The sequence below is a fragment of the Styela clava genome, chromosome 14 (assembly GCF_964204865.1).
Source record: "Styela clava chromosome 14, kaStyClav1.hap1.2, whole genome shotgun sequence".
Lineage (NCBI taxonomy): Eukaryota > Metazoa > Chordata > Ascidiacea > Stolidobranchia > Styelidae > Styela > Styela clava.
Window position 1 is genome coordinate 13,340,616 of NC_135263.1, and position 11,185 is coordinate 13,351,800.

An 11,185-nucleotide genomic window follows, 5' to 3' on the forward strand; every position below is an offset into this window, starting at 1 on the left:
TTTTGTAAATAATAAACTTTTGAAACCATATTTTTTCTCCTCAATTCAATAAAGTTTGTTGTTATTGCATTGCACAGGCTATAGGATAGCGGTTCCAAGTCGAGAGTCACAATACTAGGCACCAAATTGATTTTAGTGCAATTTCGTTTACATATTCCCCGTTCACCCTAGTTCCATCAGCTGATAAGGGTATTTCACAGGGTGTTTTCACTTTATGTGTGAATTGTTTGATCATAATAATGAGATTTGGCATCTGCCAATCGAAATAAAACTACAAAACCTCTGAAAGGGGTCACCATCCAAGGAAGGTTGAGAACCACTTTATCCTAGCATTAATCAGTTCCCAAGATCAAATCTCATTTGCTGATAAAACTTTCCATTACAAGTGCGAATAATACATGAGAATATTTTGCCGTTCTCAACCGAATTTCATTTCAAACTTCACACCTCGGACATGTTTCTACTAAAAGGGAAACCCTTTACACTCAAATGCCGAACATAAAACTGATAATAAAACAATTTTATTTATTGCATGGATTCGATAACATTAAATTAAGAGAAAGCTAATAAATTATCCACTAATAAACTTCCAAAAACCAGATTTATAGTGACAAAATTAGAAATAGTAATAAGCTTTTGGCACAATTCCATGATCGTATATCCTCTCTTTTTGAGCAGAAGGTAACAAATATAGAGCAATTATAACAAACTAGTCTGGAACTAATTAGCTAAATATTTAGCAAATTCTATTTCATACTCCATAAGCGAATCGCCATCAAAATTACTCAGATGACTTGAGATTCTCATCCATGTTAACGTGTTCACAAACAGAATTATATTTTTCCTTGAGAGCACAGGTACTTTGCATGGAAATCAATGTGATCTTCCATAAAAGTAGATATGAAGAAATAGCTGTGATCATACCCCTCTTGCATTCGCAGTTTAGGGGTAACTTTCGTGCCTTTGCAAGCTTCAACAAAGTTCTCAGACTTGAGTTGCTCTTTGAAAAATTGATCACTGGATCCTTGATCAATGAGAATTTCAGTAACAGGTCCAGAGTATTTTTTTATAAGATGACAAGGGTCGTATTCCAGATAAGAATCAGCATTTGTACCAAGGTAGCCTTTGAAAGCTTTTTGCCCCCATGGACAATTTATGGGGTTGACAATTGGAGAAAATGCAGAGATAGATCGATATTGGTTTGGGTTTTTGAGACCGCACATAAGTGCTCCGAAGCCACCCATGCTGTGACCAGTAACTGATGTTTCACTGGTGACGTTGAAATTGTCACGAATTAAAGCAGGTAACTCCTTTGTTACATATGAGTACATCCTGTAATTGGTTTTCCATTTATCTTCCGTAGCATCGAGGTAAAACCCAGCACCAGATCCAAAATCATATGAATCATCTTCCCCTTCTATGCCTAAACCTCTCGGACTTGTATCTGGGCATACGACAACGATTCCATGTCTAGCAGCAGCTCGCTGAAAACCTCCTTTTGTCACCACATTCTGTTCTGTGCATGTTAAACCAGAAAGGTAATATAGGACAGGACATTTCTTTGATTCAATTTGTGGGGGTAAAAATATACCAAATGTCATCATACATTTTACTTCATTGCTTTCGTGTTGGAACACCTTCTGAAGACCACCAAAACTTCGATTGCAGGCCTTTTCAACAAGTTTACCAGCCATAATTGAATATGTTAGCTTAGCAATGTGAAATGTAATGCTGCAAACGATAAAAAAAAAAAATAGGTCTTCGGAACTCCATGCTTTTCCATAAAATTTACTACTTTAAAATGTGACGATAGGAATAAGCTCACCAGTCACCACTGATTATCCTGCATGGGTTCGAATACCATGGGGGACAATTATGTGAGAGAGGATTGCTGGACTCGCCATTGTAAGGTGGTTCCCAGTTCCGCAGTATCCAGTATAGGATAGGATTTACATATTTATCGGGGGGAGAGGAAAGCCGATAAGACCAATATGGCCAATCGGCCTCTCGTCCGGTTACCATTCCAAGTCGGGTATGGGATTAGTTACATTGTTTGTTTTCGGAAGCATGGACTTGGTGGTGGAGGAAGCCGTAACCGACCAGCGGTTACGTGAACCACCCAACGACGGCGAGGAGTCCGGCGATCCTCTCGCACATAACCTTCCCTGCATGGGATTCAAACCTGCGAACCCACGCCGAGTAATTAGAGGTGCGGTGGCGAGCATATTCCTAACGCTTAGCCCGTTGAGCCACACCACCGCGCCAAAGATACCAAATACGTACCGGTAACTAATCAAGGTGCAAGTTCACTAAACATAGATGCCTTCCCAAATAATACTGTAATATGCCGGGTATCAGGTAATTTGAACGAAACGTGGGATTACTGGATTATGCAAGGACCGGTGCCAAGGGAGCTGATTAGAATCAGAAACACTACCACGATTTACCCTTACCTATGTATGTTTATTTGCCTCAAAATGTAACAGTATCTGCATAACAATTAAACAGTTTAAAAGAGACAAGATACTTACATGTTCAAGACCTCACTGGCCTAGGACACAGATGTGCGACATGTACCCCTAACCCAGACTGGATTCCATGGCAGGTGCACGCCCGAGGGCGCTAGCGCTCCGCAAAAATGCACGCGAGCGAATTCAATTTTACGGGTAGTACCTGCATTTTTGCGCCTGTAACGAAAAAAAAATAATCTCTATATCTAAGTAGTTTTGCTCACTTGGCAAGCTGAAATGGCAGACAAGCTGCAGAGAGTAATTCTGGACATCATAGACGTTTTTTTTTATCAGATAAGATCACAAACGCGAGAGCGTAAAGATTTGTGTGAAACATTTTGCAGATAATGACAAAGTTCAAAGACATTGAAATTTCATTTAAAGAGGGTGTCATACAAAACAGCAAAACTGTTTTTACTTCTCCTAACGGTGCTGTGATACAATTCCATAACACAAAGTTTGCACCTATCGAACTTGCTTTAGTAGGTGAATTTATTAGACAAATTACATATTCAGTTAATCGTAGGTAACATTGCTGGTACGTACATAATGCCTCGTAGATAGGTTTGTGTCTAAATTTAGAAATTTAGCTCATAGCCCACTAATTAATATTATCCTCTATGTAGGAGGTTGCAGGACTGAAACTTAACTTGCAGCCTTACCGATCAGCTGCAGCTGACGATGCTCATTTAGTATGGCTCCAGCAAGTCTTCATGAAAGACTTGTGTGAATGGAAACTACCCATATGTTTTTCTTTCCTCCGGTTTTAGAAGACGAATTTATTCTGAGAGATTTCGCATATAATTCTCATTGATTGTTAGCTGTTTATAATTCCTATTAATTGTGAATTCTGACAACAAAGAGTTAAAACAATTTTCACGTAATTCACTGGCACCTTTTTCTTGTCAATACTCCAAGCTGAGGTAATAAACAAGACAATACATTTTTTTTCATTTGGGAGCAAAATATGCACACTAATTAAATGTTTGACACATTGAGATAATACATCATGACAAAAAATACAAGTTAAAGATAAGTATGGCCATCACATGGTAATTAAAATTAAAAAAAATTAATAGGGGCTGTGGAGTATGAAAAGTTCATTTTGCCTTCATTGCTTTGTGAAGGCAATATATTTCGAGTGGCTGAATTGGTTTATCTTTATGATAGCAACGATTTTGTATTTAATATAGCGAGATTTTTTTTTCAATTTAATTGAAGTGATATTATTTCCCAAAGCAATGCTTGAATCGTCTAGAATCTACTCTAGATGGATCAGTAGTGTCAAACTCATGAGTTTTCGAGAGCCGCATTGCATTTTGGAAATTGTAAAAAGGGCCGCAAACTGTTTTTGATAATGTATACTTGAAAGATATTTTTAAGATAGTTTTAGTCTGTGACATATATTGTGATGCAACTAAAAAGTTTAATTAAGTTTTATTATTTTCTTCAATTTCAAATGCAGTTACATATTAATATTTGCATTCCAATATTATTGCAAGTTACTGTATTTATTACAAAAAATCATAAAATTCTATGTACAACCATCAAAATCATTTTTGAACAAGCTTTGGATAAGGAAAGAATAATACATACACTAAAAATGACTTAATCTAAATATATGGACCTAAAATTAACAAAAATACTACAGTATAAACTCATTTTTTTTTTTTAATTACATTTGTCCTGACGTTTGGCATCTTTTTTGTGTCATCAGCATCAAAGGTACCGGTAAGGACTGATTCGCTCTGGTCTAACGTGTCCATATATTTGTGCGTAGCTCTCTTGTAATATAATATATATATTATATTAATATACCAACACATGGAAATTTTCTGTTCGAAGTTGGTCTTCGAATTTGTCATATTGACTGCTAAGCTTATTGTTTTTTTTCATTGTACTGATGACAAATTAAACAATATCTCCAGAATTTTGTTAAATTCAGAAATATTGCAACTTTCAATTTCTTCGAAAATGCCACCTTCTTCATGTACTTTACGTTTACTTTAATCACTCAAGTCTTTTATTTAAGTATTCTTTTGCTAGCTTAATGTGTATTCCTAATTGGTTCAAAATGTGAACAAAAAAAATTAATTTTTTAAAATTAATTTCAGTTATTTGTTTTCTGTGTCAATAATCAATTTCACTTTAAAAGGTTTGAAAAATCTATTACATTTAGATAAAAAAAACTTTCAAAATACTATTACAATTATTGTTAACCGTTCGAAGGCCGCACTGGAAGTTCTCTGGGGCCGTGAGTTTGACATCCCTGGTCTAGATTGAAGTTGTCCAGAATATATAGCAGTATTTTATCATGAATCATGATTATACCCTTTCCTGAATTTCTGCTATGGCAGTGAGTGACCCGTAATTCTCATTTTCCACAGCTGTTTTAAGTATGTCTGGCGTGTTTTGTGCTTTTTTACAAATAAGACTGCTTATGCAATCTTACCCTTTGGAATTTTTATTATTTTCCTCAAGCCCTGCAGGATGTGGGTGCAATACACAACTCTACCGGAGGGTCAAATGTCTTTGCATTCCTCCATTGGTTGTTCTTCTATTGCAAACATTTATGGAGTACTCTGATTATATTTATTTGAACCACACTGTCACTGATGTGTCGCCAGACTTCTGATATCTCCTCTTCTGCTACAGTTGTCCTTTGAATAAATAATAGGAAATTGAGGTTAGACGAATAGTTGAAAGTTTTGCTTTATATCGGCTTAATTTCTTGATTGATATACTTACTATTCTCGCTATTGCCTCTTGTGCTTCAGGAGCTTACCCAGTTTTGTTCACAACTTTCACATCTGAAGAAAGAGAGAAGATTTATTAATTTTCGTTAAGAATAAATAAATTATGTCTATATGATTTAGAATGGAAAAGTAATAAATAAATCCAATATCTCATGTTTTATGTAAAAAATGTTTTACTGAATTTGGTATATAAACCAACTAATAAAGGGGTTTAGTCAGAAAATTACAAGCATTCGTGGCTCCAAATACTTGAGTGATCAGACTATACAATATAGACCGGTATGAGTGAAATGTCAGGTGAACTTGTTAACCCTTTGATTCAATACGCAAATAAAAGTGAATGAGCAATAGTATGTTACAGCAATGAGTATATATCCTCACTGATTAAAAAAATCTAAATGGAGGTGCATGAACTATTTGAAACCATAAGGGTTAGGTAAACATGCAATTTCGGCAAATGGGCAACTACGTACCGCACTGAATTAATAACTTCGTAGTATTTGACAAAAGCTGGCTTTTCCACATGTACTTAACAGTGCGATGCCCGGGTATGATATACAACAATAGTATTCACCTTACCTTTTTCCGATTTCTTTTTACCTAAACTTTCCAAAATATCATTAAAATCGACAACAACTGTCAAAGCAGGCACGAACACCATTCGTGCTATGCCTTGAAAACAGCACACATCCGCTCGTTTTCGTCTCGTCAAGTATGTGCATTGGAGCGCGCTAACGGATACGATCTTAGGCCAAAAATGGCGGAGTTGCGCATCATGTTGTTTAATGTCATTGGTCGCACAAACACTGTAGAAATAATGTTTGGGGGTCAAAGGTCAAACGTTCATTTTTGCTATGATTCAACATATTTTTTTATCCAATACCGGTAATTCTACGCGGATGTATCAAGAGGTATCTAATGTCGAAGTCAGTTGCACGCGGGCGCAGTTGATTTCCACGCCGTGAGCTATATTTGTACAGGAATTTTTATTTGCACGCGGGTATTTCTGACGCCCGATTTCTGGTTTAAAAAGAGCATGGAACCCAGAATGGCCCCTAATGAGTACCGGTATAACAGCAGTTTAGGACTGCTGCGTTATATTACTGTATTCGGACAATATACATGAAGTAGGCCATACAAATAAAACTCCAGTACAATACACAGGACAGAAGATACGGCACAACGACGATATGTACAATAGTCAGTTTATGGCACGTCCTAGGCTTGCACGTAATTTACGGATTTACGGAATTACGGAATTATTTCGAGTTACGGAAGCGAAGTTACGAATTACGTAAAGTCGTAATTATTGGTCGAGCGCTTTCGCGATTGAAACGAGCTCTCTTCAGAGCAGTCAATTCCGTCGATTGTAAAAAATTAAAGTTTAAGTGAAAGAAGTTAGAGTTCCGGTATTCGCAGCCGTTTTTCTCTCTCTTGTTAGGCAGATGGGGAAGGCATAACGCGTCATTTACTAACCTATCGTCAACTTATCTAGGATGGCCAATGTACATATTAACCGTAGATAAGGAATAGAATTGTGTTGAGACCGATGGACGTCAACACACCTGGTTTCAACTGTCCGTGAGGCTTTCTCTCTTTTGTTAGGCAGATGGGGAAGGCATAACGCGTCATTTACTAACCTATCATCAACTTATCTAGGATGGCCAACGTACATATTAACCGTAGATAAGGAATAGAATTGTGTTGAGACCGATGGACGTCAACACACATGGTTTCAACTTCTTCGGGTGAAATGACTAAAGAATGTAAGAGATCAACTTATAAAACATGGTCTATTTGTAAATGCCGTGATAATTAATGTCGCGCTTATCAAACAGCAATATAAAGACGGAAGAGAAATTGCGTAATGAACAACGCAACTCAGTCTTTTCGGCATCGGTAAAGCGATTGAGACGGCAGAGAAACAACAATACGACGGGATTTCACGTGTTTATTCTGCGCGAGATCCATTTTCTATTATAAAATCTTGATGTTCTGTTACCGATTTTATCGTTATATATCTGTCCTTGGCATTGCTCAATATGTTTTTCACAATGCCTCGCAATATGTCGGCCAAATATGATTACCTGTCTTTACCAAATGCGGCAAACTTATTTTGATTTATCGTCGACTCGAATACCACCGGCACTCGACCAAACTTGTGTCAATCTTGGCAAATAGGATTGTCGACTTGAGTTAGAAAAATAAATTAATATTTTCATGAGTGCAAAATAAATGTCACAAAATGCATTGTTTTGCGATATAACTTTGTATTTTCGGAGAAGGCATGTCATATAAGTACGGTATTTTAAATAATGCGCAAATAATTAATATTTGATCTAAATTTATCGCAAATAATGTTATAACTTTTAGGCCGCGAAATGATTTAATGTAAAATGAAGCATGGAATTCGGAATATCGTCAATAAGTCGGCATCAATAATTATTATAAAAGTAGTAAAGTGCTAACTAAGTAGTAAAGTCGGATATTGTAAAAAACGGTGAAATAACAAGTCTTCGTCGCCAGGCAAGCGAAAGTATAATCAAACGAGAGAATGCGCTTGTAGTTGATTAATAAATTAGCAACCCGGAATTTTTATTTAATAAGAAAGTCGTATTAATACGTTCATACGATTTTAAAAAAGTGAACTATCGTTTCTTAAATATATTACCAGTGTTGGTAATGATAAAATTGATCGCATAAAATTTGATGATATAGTGGATAAAAAAAATCAAAGCTAATACAAAAGATAAAAATCAGAATAAAATTATTTTGAATTCACTCCTTGATATTTGTCTTTAACATCTGTCGCCGGCGTGTAGTACTGCCGGGAATATGAAAACCAAACTTCGATGTCCCATTCGGAATAAAAGTGGATTAAATTGGTTGTTATGATAGGTTTAAATGTGTGAAAAAAATATCGCAATTACGGGGTCATTACGTAATCGATTTGGCCGTAATTACGGAATTGATTTTTGTCAATTACGTGCAAGCCTAGCACGTCCATGTACCAGCGTGGACATTGGGTCGCTAATTTTTACAATAAATCTCACGAAACAAGTGAAGACTTGTTCGGGACATTAACTTGCCAATAACGTTGGGTGGAACCACAGCACCAAATGATTAGGTACAAAATAGGTAAAAAACTAGTAAATGACATACCGGTACGGTACCGCCGTACCGGTATGTCAGTATGTAGAGATCCTCTGTTTGAACTTTAGTTGTTGATCCAGTAATCATAAATCGCACTAGACAAAAGAAATAGAAACAATAGAAAGTCTAGCATAAAATGCGGGTCAATTTCATGAGAGCTATTGTCAGATTGCATGAAATTTATTGTCACCATGTCCTGCTGATAATTAATGAACTAACGATGATACACACGCAATGCAGCGGCGATCGCCGGTTGTTAACATGGGGCCTGGTCAAACTTACAAGGGTGGCGGGACTGGAATTTTCCTATTTTTTATTGTTTTGTATTTTATTTATATTTAGTGTCTAGTTATTGCATATGCATTGGTGTGTGGAGTCTGAGCCCTAATTCGGTCGACAGTTAGTTTCAGTTACTCGACTCCAACCGCCACTGCATATGTGAACTGTGCTGCGGATTTGCAGCGCCATTCTTCTTGCTGCTGCTGTCGCTAGGTAAGGACCGTATTTTGTCGCTCTTATTTTATCTGCTTTAAGCGTGGATTTTACACTTTTTTAATAAAGTCTCTTTATTTGTATTGTGAACTTCGAACCTATTTGTGTGTCTTTGCAGCACACTGGATCTTCTGAACTAATTATTACAGTATTACTAGAATGTATTAGTGGCGAGCACCTACCGGTATTCCGGTCAAGTCGTACGGTACTGTTGCAAATTGGCGATAGAGCGCCAGGATTGAAAAATCAAACGATTTTTTGATAAAAAGTACATGATGTCACACCGAAGAAAGAATTGCGATCTTAAACGCACTAAAATATGGGATACAATTGTCGAGATGGAAACCGAAAATGAAGAAATTGAAGATAAGAATAAATCACTGGAAGCTGAGAATAAAGAACTGGCTAGACAAGTGCAAGATGCATTGTCTCAACTGCAAGTAGTCAAGACCTGTGTTATACAACTTGAAGAAAGAGATGTTGGCATGAAGGTAGTACTCGAATAGGTATTATGCCGTCTGGAGAGCATTGACGAGGCCATGGCTGAGGGTGAGGTGCCATCATTTATTCCTAAACCTATTTTAAAAACCCCTGAGGTGCCTAAGAGTGTTCATAAGAATGGTGAACCAGACTGCCCTGATAATGAATGTTTGATAAATGATACCGGTACTGTTAAAAAATTGAATTTTGCTGAGTGTGTGGTTGACCAGTCTACACCTATGCATGCAAGTGTGAATGGTAACGTTTCTGATTGCAAGGCAGTTCCCTTTGGTATGAATAATAAAAAAAGAATGGATATACAGCCTGAAATCTTTTAATGGTGATGATATGTCTTTGGATGATCATTTGTGTCATTGTTCATTCATTACTACCTGTGATGGATGGACTGATAAAATTGCCGGTGTTCATTTTGCTGCATGTATGCGTGGGAAGGCTTTGTTCTTGTTGAATGAATTATCCCTTCCCGATAGGCACAGTTTGAGTGTTGCAGTGAATCACTTGAAAAAGCGTTATTATCCAGAGGGGAGGGAATCTTACTTTGCTACTCTGTTTAAAAACCGGAAGAAGTTGGCCAACGGAAGACGCCAACGGAATATGCTACTTCTCTTATCCTTCTTTGGATGTTATTGCTCCTGAGAATCTGATTAAGCAGCGTTTCATTTCAGGTTTTCCTGATTTCGAGATGTGTAAGACTTTGACAATGAGGCAGACTCAGAGTTTGGATGAATTAATTACTGTGGCTGATGTATGTCATTCTATCGATGCTACGCACAGTGATCATTGTTGTAATCGTGCTAGTAAGCCCTTGGTAGATGTTGTGAATAATTCTCAATGTGATGATGGTGGGTGTGAATCTGAATTTAGTAAGCTGAAGAATGATTTTAAGAAGATACTTGACCAATTTCGTGCTATATTAGACGACGGTCAACGACCCCGATTTTCCCGTCAGAAGGGTGGTCGTAGGAATGAAGGTATTACTTGCTATGGTTGTGGTGCCAAGGGTCACATACGTAGGAATTGCCCTGAGAACCTGTGCCAGAGATGTCATGGTAGAGGTCATATAGCTTCTCAGTGTGATAGATATTATGTTCCACAGAATTCGCAGTCCTCTACTGCTTATTCGGCTCAGCAAACGGCTGGTGGCCCTGTAGGAAATTTTTCTCAAGGGAATAGCTCCAATTCTGTCTGGGGTGGGAATGGCCAAACTCGTGATGGTGGTAATATTCCCAAGTTTCACCCTGCTCCCAAGAATAATGATATGTCTTTTAACAGAAATCAGTAGCGCGGGGGTTCTCAGCTGCTACTGAAAAAATGACAAATTTATGCATGGACCAAGACTTTGATAATTTGATTTGTTCTTTGAGATTACCCACTAGCTGGTATGCTATGGTTTATGTGAATGGCATTACTGTACGTTTTCTTATTGATTCTGGTAGTGCTGCTACGCTTATAGATCATGCAGTTTTTTGTTCTATTTGTTGAAAGGAGTGTGATTTGTCTCCTTGTGATGTTTGTTTTCAAACAGCTAATGGAACTTCTCTGAAAGCTTGTGGTACGATTGATTTGAACATTTGTATTGATTCTATGTGTGCTGTTCAGAGAGTGATTGTTGCTGATCTTGGTGCCCCCTATGGTTTGCTTGGTATGGATTATTTCCAAGAGCATGACTGTGTCAGTGGGTCAAATAGAAGTTGATGGTAAAACTGTTTCCCTGACTAAGCCTGTTTCGTCTGTTCCTAGTTGTAGAATTGTTGTAGATAAATGTGTGACTGT

At 37.3% G+C, this 11,185-nt stretch overlaps 1 protein-coding gene across 1 annotated transcript; it reads right to left on the bottom strand.

Annotated features, from left to right (window-relative positions):
• Nucleotides 1-76: 76 nt before the first annotated feature.
• On the bottom strand, nucleotides 77-2,619 carry LOC120341140 (S-formylglutathione hydrolase-like). The gene is made up of 2 exons (XM_039409584.2): nucleotides 2,532-2,619; nucleotides 77-1,731 (listed from the first exon to the last, which is right to left on the bottom strand). Exon 2 carries the CDS (start codon nucleotides 1,692-1,694, stop codon nucleotides 834-836), a length of 861 nt encoding a protein of 286 aa, XP_039265518.1. The 5' UTR covers nucleotides 1,695-1,731; nucleotides 2,532-2,619; the 3' UTR covers nucleotides 77-833.
• Nucleotides 2,620-11,185: the final 8,566 nt, after the last annotated feature.

What these genes read in the sequence shown, in the direction of transcription:
- LOC120341140 (XM_039409584.2), bottom strand. Translation starts at nt 1,694, where the DNA reads ATGGCTGGTAAACTTGTTGAAAAGGCCTGCAATCGAAGTTTTGGTGGT.